We start from the raw sequence: 14,902 nt of genomic DNA on the forward strand, positions 1-14,902 counted from the left end.
CAATCAGAGGATTGGATTGTGCAGAAAAAGGAGGTAATCATCGGGGTTGCAACTCTATACAGGTTGGTTATGTGTTTGAATAGAAAATGGAGGGTGGTTCAGTATTCGAACAAAAGATGGAGGGTGGGTTTTGTTCTCAGGGTGGTCATGTTGTAGGGTTTAGAGATGGGTACCAAGCTATTTAGGAATTGGATAATGTAGGGGTCCAAAATCTGAAATTATTGGAGAATGCTCAAGCAGATGGATGGATTGAGGTGAAACAGAAGAAGGGTAAGAAAGGATTTGTTGGGAGTATATGTATTGCCCCTCCGCTGGAGGGTGGAGGTGTTCCTGGGGAGGTTGGTCCCTAATTGTAGCCACAACTGGTTCGGGCCAGTTTCAATCCCGGTTTTATTAATAAAATAATCTTATTACTGACCAAAAAAATAATAATTCTTCATGCACCTCCAACACATTAATTCACTTAGAGTCACTCTCAATCCTCTCACTAGTCTTATCCACTTCGCTCGTTCATGCAGCTAGATAACCAATTCATGCAAGTATTTGAATAACTAAATTTAGCCTTTTGATCCTCTCAATCATTCTCATCCATTAATTCTTCTTATCAATCTCCATTGTTGATTAATATCAAGTAGCATCTATAAATCCACTAATTGCCATCACATCAAAACCTCTATAATTATTGAGAACTTGAGCATTCATATCATCATACTATCATTGTGAAATTAAACATATTCTAATTGTGAGAGGAACCCACATATCAATATTTCAAGCAAATATTAAGCATCCAATGGAGCAATACTGAGGTTTGTGAAAGGTATAATGGTTCCATTATTTCATTTGATTTTATTGAATCTTAAGCTCTATTGAAGTGATTCGTTAGTTGTGAATTTGGGTCTTTCATTGTTATTGTCTCTATTTTCATAATTCACATTTCATCATCAACAACCATATATAGATTGTGTTTGATGGAATGGATTAGGAGGACGACCTAAACCTTCACTAGAACTTGACTAGAGTGACAACCCTCTCATAATATTTGAAAAGACCTAGTATAGGGTTTCTACCCTAAAACATAAAAAATAAGTACTAGCAATAAATAAGGGTTAAATTTGGCCAAAAGATTAGTGTTACTTTTGTAGCTATGTTTTTTTATCGCCAAGATCCAAAGAGGGCAACATGAGAGCATACGGTGGGTAGTCATATAAGGCTTTAAATATAAAAAAATTCTTTTAGAGCATGGTTTTAGAAATAGCTATGATACTTGTTGTCCTCAATTTTGGCTTGCTCAAAATTGTGGGATAACCCCTACAAATTTTGTTAGATTTATAGCCCATGTGTTCTAAGCACGTTGATCGAGGTAAACATTTGTTGTCTCCATTCATGACTTGGCCCTCAAGAAATTATCTTGATTTGAAGTCTCAAGTTGTCAATTTGAAAGATTGAACAAAATGCCTTTTGTGAGTTAGTTTTATTCCATCTTTGCTAATTTTGGTGTCAAATCGGGTCCTAAACCCAATTTTACACTTGTCTAGGGGTTTCTGGTGTCAAATCGGGTCTTACAGATGATTTTGCACTTGGGTGGTTAGCCTTGGTGTAGTTTAGATTCATAGACCTGAACTGCATCGGACTTGGTGTAGTCGGATCCATAGACCCGAACTGCATTGGACTTGGTGTAGTCGGATCCATAGACCCGAACTGCACCTGACTTGGTGTAGTTTAGATCTGTAGACCCGAATTGCACCTAACTTGCACTTCCACTCTTTCTTGGTGTTGGTTGGGTTTGTTGGTTCGGCCTACACCATGATCATACTATTTGGTGTATGGTGAGCCTTTAGGCCTAACCCACATCATGGATCCATCTTTCGGTGTATGGTGGGCCTGTAAGTCTGACCTACACCATTTTGATCGGACTTATGGGTTTTCCCTACACTTTGTTTAAATCCTTCATCCTTTGGTGTATGTCAAACCTACAAATCCAACCTACACTAGTTTTACCCTATACACTTTTCATGTGTAGTTCGGACCTATAGGTCCGACCTACACCAATCACATGTTTCTCCCCAAGGTATAATTTGGGTCTATAAGTTCAAACTAAACCTAGCCTTTATTCCATGTGTATTTTGGGTCTGCAAACATGAACTACACTTTTGAGCCACACTTAGCCTCTTTGTGTAACTTAGCTCTACGAACTCGAATTACACCAAATGCACAAATATATAAATTGGGGTCATAGACCTGATTTACACTTGTTCTACCATAATATAATGAGGGTTTTTGTAATCCTGATGATGTCAAATTCAACACATATATGATCGTATTCAGTTCAAATGGTCAAGATGGTTGGTTATTGTTCTTCTCAAGTATGGATGATTTCCCTATGCTATAGTGTCGTTCTTGTATAGATGACAAACCATCTCCAGGGAAAAGACAATGAAGTTCAAGAAGCAATACTTCTATCCGCTCTTCCTCTCAGCCTCAGTGGAATCAAACATTGCAAACACTAGATGATTCTGCAATTCAGGCTACCTAGAAACAATATGAAGATTTTGTGAAGAAGGATGGTCATAGTAAAGATGTGTCTCTGGTGCAGGAGCACCCTAGGAGCACTCTTGTGCTCACAATGGTCAAATTTGTATTTTTGGTTCATTTTGTGTTGTTTCATGTTAATAAGGCCATTTTGGTCCATTATTGTTCATTTGGACCCATTTTTGCAAGTTTGGGATCAATTGGTTCAAAATTGTAAAAGTTGACAAAAATTGTCAAAACAAGTGAAATTGGCAAGAACTAAGTTGAAGGGGCATGCATCCCTATGGTGGGATTATGTACAAGATGAGAGAAATAAGAAGGGTAAGATGGATTAAATCATGAAGTTGAAGGGTAAGTTCCTACCTAGTGATTATTCCATTCAATTACATAGAAGGATGCAAAATTTGAAACAAAAAGAGATGGATGTGCAGACCTACACTGAGTTTTACAAGTTAAGTATCAGATTAGGCCACGTGGAAGATGATGTGGAAAAAGTGGCAAGGTACCTTAATAGGTTGAGATACAACCTACAAGATGTACCGAGTCTCACAAGCCCAAGAATAGTGAAAGAATGCTACCAATTGGCAAAAAGGGCTGAGGAAAAGTTGAAGAGGAGACAACAGAAGCAGAGTAGAGGTAGGGGAAGGACAACTTTTGTTGGTAGAGGATAGTCCCAAAGGTTTGAAGGAGAGACAAGTAATGCACAAGAACAAACCTTAGATTCAAGGGGTGGTTTTAAAGGAAGAAGATCATATTTGGGAGGTAGATTTGGGAATAGAGGAGGATCCAGTGGAATCATTGGGAAGTGCTACAAGTGTAATAAAATTGCAGGCCATCAAGCATGGCAATGTCCTGAAAAATCAGTCCACTATTTCATTTGGAGGTGAAAAAAGAAATCGAATTGCACAAGGTGAGGATAATGAGAGTGTTAACTCTCCATCACACAATGTTGATCTAGAAAGTGGAGAATCCTTGTTGATGAGAAGAACCTTGATCAAAATGCCTATGGAGAAGGAACCATCATAAAGAAAGTCACTCTTCAGGACTACATGAAAAAGCCATGGTAAATATTGCAAGGTTATTATTGATTCTAGTAGTAATGACAATATGGTTTATGTTGAAATGGTAGAGAAGTTAAATTTGAAGAGATTACCTCATCCCACTCCGTACAAAGTCTCTTGGTTAAAAAAGGGTCAACAAGTTTTGGTGAATGAACAAAGTTGGGTAGATTTCTATATAGGGGGATATAAGGATAGAATCTTGTGTGATTTCATCCCTATGGATGTTTGTCATGTACTCTTTGGTAGGACATGGCAATTTGATAGATATGCCAAGTATGATGGAAGGAGGAATGTTTATGAGATAGAGAAAGATGGGGTTTCCTATACCTTGAAACCATTGAAGGATGAAGCCAAAGGACAACCTATGGAATCTAATGTGATGATGGTGGGTATGAAGGAGTTCATAAAGATAAGAGAAGATGAAGACATGGACCTTACAACCATTCCAAAGCCTAGTTAGGTTATGACAATATTGAAGTTTGTTGATTGGACTTTGAGGATCTAGGATTTACTTAAGGAGTATATGGATATGATGGTAGGAGAGATGTCAACTCTTTTCCTTCACAAGTGGATATTGGCCATTCCATTGATTTCATACCAAAGGTTAGTATGTATGATCAAGAAACACCTAAAGAGGTACAACAATAGATGGACAAGATGATAAGAATGGGTGAAAAGGTCAAGGATAACCTACAAAGGAACATTGACAAATCCAAGCACAGAGTTGGTGTGAAGATGAAGGAATTTCATTGCCAGGATGGAAGGGAAGTTTTTGAAGGAAATGGTGCAGGTTCATCAACATTCTCAGATGAGTAATTGGTCAAAGATCTTCCACCCAGCAAGCCTTTGGAGTTGGAGACCATTATTGACACGAAAGAGCTCAAAAAGACAAGAAAGAAGACCTATTTCTAGTACCTGGTTAAATGGAAAGATATCCCCATGGAAGATGCCACATGGATGTCATAAAATGACATTATTCAACATGGATACATAGTTGTAGGTCTAAACTCAAGTGGAACTCGAGTTTTCTTCTCCTTGGTAGTATGGTGAAGGAGCAATCCTGTGCTCACAATCGTCAAATTTGGATTTTTGGTTAATTTTGTGTTGTTTCATGTTAATAAGGTAATTTTGGGCCATTATTGTTCATTTGAACCCATTTGTGCAAGTTTGGGACGAATTGATTCAAAATTGTAAAAGTTGTCTTGACAACTTTTTGCATTTTCTTGTTAACTTTTCAAAAAGTTGTTAAAATGCAGTTGGTGTTAGTTTGGATGATTAAAAATTATTTTATGGGTATAAAATAGGCCTACATTGTGTGATCCAAGGGTTGATTTTTTTTTAAGTTTGAGCAATAAAAACATACAATTTTTTGCACTTTTCCACGTTTTTTGTTGCTCTATTTCATGGTATGGATCTATACGGCTTGGTACGGTCCTAAGGTTGATTATTATAGATAGAGGGATAAATAAAATTTGATTTTCAATTGGTTTGGTGGTTTTTCATTGATTTTGGAGAAATTTATGGCTATTTTACCATAAGCCGCCCTATAAGATTATTTTTTCTAAAGTTGTAGGTTGATGCAGCAAATGGTACATATTGTATGGTACATTAAATGATACGAGACCAATTGATAATGAAATAAAATCAAATATAATTTTCATTTATTTTTGTCTCATTCAATTTCATTAAGAAAGAAGCAAGTTATAGTATTTTCTTCTCGGACTGGTATAAACCCTACCTAGGGTAACCAGTGAACAAATAAAATGTATAATTTTTCCTTACATTAGTAAAAAACCCAAAAAATTTGTAGAATGGCCTATTTTCATGTGTACTTTAATATCCTAACCTTTCAGAGACTGGTGTGGAAGTTTGCACGTTCCATGATGATGTGAATGGTCTGATATCCCTATGTATCAGACTATGGAAAACCAATGAAAGGAACAAATTGCATTGTAGAAGGAAAAAGGTTGTTTTACTTTGTGTTTGGAGTCAAGGAGATGTGTGGGAACCTTGTCAAACCAAGTGACATCTGTGGGTGTCATGGTATTGCAAATAAAGGCTTATATGAGTGGCTGTCCTAATGAAGGCATTTGCCACAGTCTTGGATTGTCAGACATGTACACTGCAAACTAGTGTCTCAATAAGAGTTATTGAAGTTGTCAGCCCAAGAGTATGCCCATAAGTCTTTTGTAGGGTCCCCATGTCTAGTTAAGAAGGGTTGGCAGGAGCACTTTGATTTGGCCTTTGGTCTTCAATGAATGTCAACCAAGTTGGGTAAGCCTTATGGTTGTCCACTTTGAAGAGTGTGGAGTTGTTAAGAGTCTATACATGGGAGTTATCCCTATGACTTCAAACCACAGTGGGAGTTATCATGGTGAGAGACATTACCCTCATAATGTTAGTTCCAACCACAGTGGTTGCCCATGCCTAAGAGTCCAAGTAATGTGTCCAAGGACATCTAAAAGGATGGAGTGTGTGTTCATTGTTTTCATATGATGAAACCATTGTATATGCCCTACCTCTGTATCAGACTCTAGGCACTTAGTCATTTTTATGCATCTCTAGTGTAGTGAAATTTTGTAATTTCAGTCGACACTTCAAGTGTCATTTTGTAATAAGATATCAACACCTCAAGTGTCATTTTATGTATGCACTAATACACATGTAGGACTACATGTGCCCTAAGTCAAATAGGACTCTACCTTTGACTTAGTCACAATTAGTTGTAACTTTTCCTATTTTTCTGCATCATCCCTCTTCTATATATTTGAAGGATCTCATTGTATTAAGGATCTTTTGATCTTTTTATCTATCTTTTGGCAATTCAACAAAACTCTATTGGTTTGGGAAGCACTCTAAAACTTTGTTTTTAGATGTAAACCAAATTGCAATCAATAAAAGAGACAAGTTGCTTTCAATCTTTGTATTGGAACAAGTTGTAATGTGATGGCATTATTCAGAGTTGATTGTGAGTATTGTGGTGTTATTTGAAAGAGATTTAAACCCAATCTTCTAGTCTTTGAGTTGCTTATTGTGTGTAGAATTAATGTTATGTTGTCAAACTTGATCTTGTAGTCTTTGAGCTACTTATCGCGTTTAAAGATAATGTTTCATGCTCAAACAAAGAGATAACTTGTAGTCTTTGTGTTGTTTTTACCTTCTAAATTTGTGCATCTAAGGTGAAGTGTATATTGAAGTCTTTGAGCTATAAATATTTCATCTTTGTTCCTGAAGCTTTATAGGAAGTCATGTAAAGTCTTTGAGATTTCATGAGCTTCTTGATTACTTCTTCTTTGTTGTACTTGAAAATTTATTGTAAGAAAGGATCATCTATTCTGAAAGAAGAGAATATGATGAAGGAAGAACACCTATTTTGAAAAAAGAGAAAACGGTGAAAGTAACACCTTACTGATTAGCTTAGTGTACATATTTTAGCTCCTAGTTAAGTGTCAGTTGTTTTTAGTTGCAGTAGAATGGGGGAGCCTCCCCTTATAAATAGGAGAGATTATACCTTGCCTTCTAAGAGGTATTATCTCACACACTGTGGTGAAACTTCATAGTTTGTAAGCTCTCTCGAGTTTACAAAATTTTCACCCAACAATACTAAAGTTATATCTCTATAATAGACTAACTAGATGCGTGAAACATAGGAAATACGTATGAAAAATAAAAACACATTGAACAACATTGCATTGAAATAGTAGATTCACATTAATATATTATTGACTTCTTCAAGCATTTAACCTCCTTTGAGTAGTGCTCAATACAATATAATTCATAGATAATTTATCCATTTATCACTCTCTTTAAAATAATTATACCCAACAATACTACTTCCCATGCATGTGGGATACAATTAGTGAAAAAGATGACCTACAATGCATATTCATCCAATGTATGTATTAATTCTATTTTAACACAAAAGTAATTAACTAAGAAGAAATAGTTAGGATTAAATGCCTTAACAAGAATGTTGATGAAATAGAAGATTCATCCTAAAAGTGGCAATGAAAATATCTTTTGTCAATCTAGAAAAATCTGTGAACATGTTTGCATATTTGTGAATGATTTTTGAAAATTCAAATCCTTAATTTTGGGTTTCTTCTTTGTCATCGATTATTGTTTTAGCTTTCTCCATGCTTGGGAATCGATAAATAACATGTAGAGGTTGGGTTGAGCATAGATTTACTTTGTATTCCCTTGTTACGCAATTTTTAAAAGTTATTAATGAATGTGTTCATTGAAGAGTTGTGAATTAGTCTCAAGGAAAATTTTCAATTGCTTGGAAGGATCTTAGGCAACCTCAAGTTTGAGATCTTTTATATATTGCCATTTTGGAATGCTTAAGTGAGAATGCCTCATAGTTTAATGGAATTTTGACCCACAAGGGGCTTTCCCACATTAATTCATTTGTCCCCAATTTGTTGACATATTATCTCTCTTTATTTTGTATTCCTTATTTAAATTAATCTTCTAGGAGTAAGTTAGTCAATTATTGCTCATTGTTAACTCTATATGAATTATAAAAATTGGATGACTACATGAGAGGAGACACTTCTCTAGTTTATGGATCGGGTATGAAACAATAAAGTAAAAACCTAAAACCTAGTTTGCTAAACTAGATTATTGAACAACCAACAAAATTAGACTTAATTACAATGTGATCATGTGTTGAATTTGATTCACTTTGTATATATGGGATGATGTTTGTTTGACTAGTTAATTATTTTCTTGTGTTGGGAAACATTTTTTAAAATATTTTTATACTTGATTTCATATTTTTGTACCAATTTGGTTTGTTTAGTTTAAGTTTCACAATAATTATATATTAAGAAGTGATTCAAGGCTCTATTGAAGTATTTGGGTTTTATTGTTTTTTTGTCTATGCATTAGAAAAAATATTTTGAACACTTTGTGAAAATATGTTTTGTTAATTCTTCAATTATGTAACATGGATTGACTAAAAGATAGTAGGAAATTTACTCACAAGTACTTGGAAGAAATTTTTAGAAATAATAATGACTAGACACCACCATGTTTTGGAAGTCTCTATCACATTGTACATGTCTCTATTATAATTTTGTCATTATTGGTCTCAACTTACTTGTTTTTATGTCTAAAGTATTTGATTTTTTATGTTGACTATCACATTCCTCATAAAATAGTGAGTATTTCTTATGGTGGAATTCCTAAACAATTACCAAGTTGAAATTGATTTCTTTTAGCTCCTATCATGACACGATTTGCAAAACATTTTTATTAAGGTAAACATGGACTTTGAAAGGGTCCAACCCTTGTAAAATTAACATAAAACCATCAAGGAACCAAAAAAGAAAAACAATCAAAGAGGCAAACAAAGCAAGCTTCACAAGGAATGAGATATAAAGCAACTAGCCACAATAAAACTAGTAGAACAAGACTAAAAGTAGTAAAAAAAACAACAAGCTAGAAGTTGACTAGACAAGGAGGCGTCACCGTAATTAGTAGAACAAGACTGCAAGTAGTCAAAAAACAACAAGCTAGAAGTTGATTAGACAAGGAGGCGTCACCGTGATTTAAAGGAAAACCTAACCAAGGAGCTCTGGACTAGAGTTTGCTCTTAAAATTAAGTTTCTTAAAAGAATCAATCTCAAGCAAGGTAGAAGTTTCCACATTAGCAAAGTCCAAATCTATATAAAAAAATTAAGACCTTAGAACAAATGAGCACTTAACAACTTTCCATCAAAGTAGATCTGGTAGATTTAGTAGCAAGGCTTACATCCAAGAAGCCCAAATCATTTCCAACATCCCTAAATATGGAGTTCCCAACATTTGACTAAGAAACTATGAGATATTGGCACAAAAGGGCATGTTTCCCAACCTTATGACACTAAGAGCAATAGGAAGGAGTGTTGATAGTGGATAATCTCCTCCTAGACCCCCAACCTAGAATGAAGCTTAATGGAGTTGGGCACCAACTTACTACTATTGAGACAAACGCAAAATTTGGCAAAAACCAACTATTTCATATATTTTGTAACTACAATTTGAAAAATGTTGTGTTAGTTCGTAGTTTGATTGTCTTTGGGTTTGACACTTATATGAACTAGGTTGAAGAATTGAGTAAAATTGATGTTTAATTTCATCTTAGAAACTCGAAACAAACATAACACTCCAATCAAATTATCAATTATATAGTCAAATTGGGAGAATTAAATGATCTTGATTTCATGGATATAGATATTTAAACAAGTTTTTAGATGAAAGATGCCTAGTGAAGTCAAATTACCACACTATATCGTAGAATGAAATATAAATTTAAGCACTAAATACATGATATAAAAACACAAATTGACTTACTGATTAGTCTCAAACATGGTAATGTAATACATGATCTTAGTATACTATAAGCTAGGATATGACATTTATTGAATTAAGAATAGGAAATATAGTGTATCATGTTTTCAATGCTCGACACACATTAGAACAAAGAGTTTTTTTTTGGTTGAAATAAATTGGTTTATGGAATTATATGTTGATAATTCAGGAGTGATTCCTTTTGCATTTACTTCAGTAGCAAGACTAAAATCAAATGTGAGAAAAAGATTTAATTTTTCTAGTCCTAAAGAGCTAGACCCTAAGCATAATCTATCATGCACCCATTTAACATGCAATGACTATTACAAATTATGGTTCTGCAATAAACTTAGATGTGGATTTTGATCTATTCTTTTAACCAAAGTATCGTAGTCCCAATCCACTAGTAATAAGCTTAGATGTGGACTATGATTTATGTTTTTAACCAAAGCATCATAGTCCCAATCCACTAGTAATAAACTTAGATGAGGACTATGATTTATGTTTTTAGCCAAAGCATCGTAGTCCCAATCCACTAGTAATCAAGGAGGATTTTGCAAACAAGTCTATGGTCCTAATCCCCAAATGGCTAAAGTGGAGCTAACACGATCTTTGTTCATTTGAATACACCAGAATCTTAAGATTATGTGCTTGGATATGTTTATATATGTGAATTTATACTCATATCAAGAGATGGTTTTAGGATTTCATATGCTTGTGCATATCCATTTGTGAATATGCAAGCAAATGACACTTATACTACGGTTTATCATCATAAACATTACATCTATATTAAACATGATATGAGAACTATTTTTTTATGAATGACATTATTTGATATATCATGCATGCAAAATGTTCTTTTATTATAATGCAATGATTAATTTAATTCTTATGCATTGAATGTTGCTCTATTTATACATATATAATGGTGTACTTAATGACATATTCAATTGAAAAGAAATCACATTATGATTTTTATTTTTTTAATTAGAAAAAATAACATTACTTATATTGATTTGTGGTTTCTAATAACCACACGTAAGGGTCATTACATCTCCTACTTGCAAAAACTTGGAATAATTTCATCATCAACTATAATGGGCAATGTCCCTACAACCCTTTTCAATATGATGTCTAGTCAAGATATTTTGCATTACCATGAGTTACTCTAGCAGGCTAAATAATTAGGGGTGGAGATCAAATTGACACTTATATCCGACATGCTTGAGCAGATCCAACTTTTTGGTAGCAGCATAAGTAGATGTTGCAGCCAATTCAGTAGTTCTTGAGTTTGATTTTGTCGATTATGAGTTTGAGTCAATTAGTTATGCAGTAGATTCTATTGAAGCAACAACAGTAGATCCAGTTGTTTATGCAGTTGGTCTAGCTTATACACCACATGGTACGAACGAACCATTGCATGTGGGACACAAACCACCACCTAGTGAACCATAGCATGGGGAACAACCACCTTATGGTGAACAGTAGCCCCCTTATGGTAAACAACGGCCACCTTATGGTTAACCGACTAGATGAGAACCACCTAGCGATGGATAGCCACCTAGTGACCGGGAACTACATAATAGATAGAGAACTTCCTAACGGTGAACTACTACATGAAGGAGAACTAGAGTTGCCACCACATATGGGAAACTACCACCTAGCCCCTACTATTATAAGGCACTAGCACCGAGCTTGGCCCCTACTATTTTAAGGGGTGGAGATCCCTCTCGATTTCTTTAGGCTCCACTTAGAACTTCCTTTCACGCATTGAATATCCAGTTCTAGGACCACCTAAAGCAGAGATAGATGCAAAGGCAATAGAGGCGGTAGAGACTCCAGCTAAGGCAACTTCCGGACTAGGTGACCAACTATACCAACTACAATTGTGGCAGAGTCAGTCTATCAGATGATGATATCCTTGATCGATTCAATAGAATTTGGATAAATTTTTTTCATTACTACAGTGGATCAAACAATCAAGATGGTTTATATCATATAAAGTATATGCTTCTACATTCATGTGCTAAAACTTTGGCTTGTAAACATAAAAGTATGATATGTGTAGTTCGAGAACAATTAGGTTCAAAACTCTTTACAAAATCGTTTTCAAAAGAAAAATTCATTTCTTCATCCTTTTCAAAAACTTGCTCATAGAGAGAGAACGAATTTGGAATTAAAAAATTAGCCAGATAAATCCCCTGATAGCGAAATAAATCCCCTCACTAATTTCTGACAAAAGATGCAGAATAAACAAATACAAAACTAATTTGACCAATGAAATACTTATTGAGCAATTGCTAGGATCAATTTATGATCCTGTATCTCTTTTCCACCCGGAAATCCCACCAAATGATTACTAAATTACTACATGTTAGTTTTCCTAGTTTCTCTTTGTGACACACTTTGATTAAAGGTATTCTTGTGCTCAATAATCTTCAAGAGTGCACACTAAAAATACTAGCTTACAATTACGTAAATATAAATGCAATAAATCTTTGACTTATACGATTCTACTTATGCTAAGCATTTCATCTGTATTAGAAACACAAATACAAATGTAAGTTATCGTTCTCCTTTCCAAAACATAAAGTCATATATTCCAAGCACTGTGTCAGAAATATATTTTATGCCCATGTGCAATTAGGATCACAAGTATCATTTTACAGGTTAAAACACTCGCAATCAAAAGGTCAAGCTTTCTTGGGCAGTTTTGATATATCAGATATATGCTGTTTTTACAGTGTGTAATAATTTTGCAACAGTATTTCTGGATTAAACTGTGTAATTTAAAAAATTGACATTCAAGTTAAAGTTTTGATATTCGTTGAACATTTTATACATTCAGGTATGGTGCATCGTCTGTTTCATTGAGTGAAATTTGTACATCCAAAATTTTGTTATATACAATTTAAATATAAATTAAACTGAACACCATGCATCAGATGCCCCTTATTAATATAATCGAGTATATTAGAGATACTCGAAAATGAACATTGAATAAACCAGCTTCTTATAAATACGGGTTGCCAAAGGCACCCATTAACGTGACACTAATTTGTGAAAACCTTATGTATAGATTTGAAGAAATACAAGTCATATTTTAGACAAGAAAGATTCTACATTGGCATGATATCTATGTATTTAACATATTACAAAATTTCCCCTGTTGAGATCGATTCAGGTATTACAACTCATTCATTTGTGCCCAGTTTAATAATTAATTAAAATGATGAAACTCTGGTGTAATAATTTTTTATTACAAAATTACAAAGATAAATAAAATAAATTATGAATTTTCAATTCTCAAATCAAAATCCTTCAGTGAGTGCGAAAACTCTTCCCGCCAAAGTTGAGGGTAAGTTCGTCATTGCTTCCTTGATTTCCTGCATTTTTCAATGTTAGTGATAATCAATTTGACTATCAAAGAAAAGTGAAGGAGAGTGATCTCATGGGACCACATTAAGTAAAACAACTTACCTCAGCCGTATAGCGTGCGGAGAAGTGGATGAACAGGATTGCCTGATTTTGAAATTGGTCTGCATGATTTACAACCTACAATGCCAAACATTGGACATCCAGTGGTAAAAACAAACCTTTGCACTGAAGCTATGAATATCATCACAAAAATGCCTGAGTTGAAGTACAAATCCTTCAAGTACTCTTTAAAACACTTTTTGGGCAGTAAATTCGTATCTAAATTTCCATGCTGACATCCTTCGTTTTCCTCTAAACTAAGCTTCCTAAACAAAAGAATGAACCCAAAATATACCACAATTATGGTAAAAGTACAAATAAAGAAATAGGGTTAGATATGCTTCCTTTGCATATTCTCTCTATTGAAAAAGAACTTAAAGTATTCCAATGTCCAATGAAGGGCCACCTTAACTTTCCATAAAATTGAATTTTACCCCTAGTTTGAGGAAACATCAAGGAAAAAAGCGAGGGGCACCTCTAGGTGGCAGCAAGAAGATGTTGCTGCTAATTCTCTCTGAACTAAACACATCCGACATGCACAAAATAAATCCTCACCTCAGACAAATGGATATGACCATAATCTCGTGCATGCTCAACGCTCATTGCATCATCCACAAAGGTAGCCTGCAACCAACACAACAGAATAGGAAATGATAGTTGAACACCATGCCATCATGTGTATTACGCCAAATTGCCATTGTACACTAAATTTGCAATCTTTATGCTAGAGAGTATACAAGTTGCACAAACCAGTCTATGGCATTATGAATTTGAAGTTTAAAGTTTAAACTGACAGAAATGAATGGCATTGAATGTCAATGATTAATTCAAATTATTCACATGTTACAAAAAAAATATGTTTTCCATGTTAAGAAGATGGACCTCTAGATCCTTCTTAAATGTCCAGTCATTGTCTCTACTTAACTATCCCTGTGCTATTTGATTTCTCAAGCATTGGCTTTAATCAATTACCTGATGATAGGTCCAGTAGGGAGACACAAAATGTCAAAGCCTAATAAATCCATGCAGTGGATCCCAGACGCACATTACAATTTCAAAGCTTTTCTAAGATGTCTATTAGTGAAGTTCCTCTTTGGCTCTGACCTTCATTGCTTCCATACAAATGTTATGCATTGTTTAGCTTCCTTAAGGCAATGTGATCGGCAAGTATTACAAGGCAAAGCTGTCACCATTATTCAATCCTCTTAAAATTACTGCCACTTCTTGCTTCATGTCAAGTATTGATTTCTGGAGGACCTCTGATAGCTTATTCCAAATTAAAGATAATGTCTTTTACCGGTATATGGTTTGGAGCAATAGAGATACCAAAGCCTCTTTTCAAAGGTTTCAATTTTCACCCATCTGTCTCTTACAATGAAAGCTTTATGAAATTCCTTGTCTTTCTTCCAAGCTTCTTGTGTGCAGATGTCTGTGCATATCAATTGGTGTATGGTTTTTCTAAAATATATATTATTATGAAATCTATTTAAATGTAT

At 34.6% G+C, this 14,902-nt stretch overlaps 1 protein-coding gene across 1 annotated transcript in view; it reads right to left on the reverse strand.

Moving 5' to 3' along the window:
• Nucleotides 1-12,925: 12,925 nt before the first annotated feature.
• LOC131067382 (tRNase Z TRZ1) overlaps nucleotides 12,926-14,902 on the reverse strand; it is a 56,822-nt gene continuing 54,845 nt past the window's right edge. The window contains exons 6-8 of the mRNA XM_058002361.2: nucleotides 13,962-14,030; nucleotides 13,410-13,484; nucleotides 12,926-13,315 (exon numbers count right to left, since the gene is read on the reverse strand). Coding sequence (XP_057858344.2) covers nucleotides 13,241-13,315; nucleotides 13,410-13,484; nucleotides 13,962-14,030 — 219 coding nt within the window. The 3' untranslated portion in view covers nucleotides 12,926-13,240. The remainder of the gene's footprint in view (nucleotides 13,316-13,409; nucleotides 13,485-13,961; nucleotides 14,031-14,902) is intronic.

This window comes from Cryptomeria japonica, chromosome 6 (genome assembly GCF_030272615.1).
Source record: "Cryptomeria japonica chromosome 6, Sugi_1.0, whole genome shotgun sequence".
Classification (NCBI taxonomy): domain Eukaryota; kingdom Viridiplantae; phylum Streptophyta; class Pinopsida; order Cupressales; family Cupressaceae; genus Cryptomeria; species Cryptomeria japonica.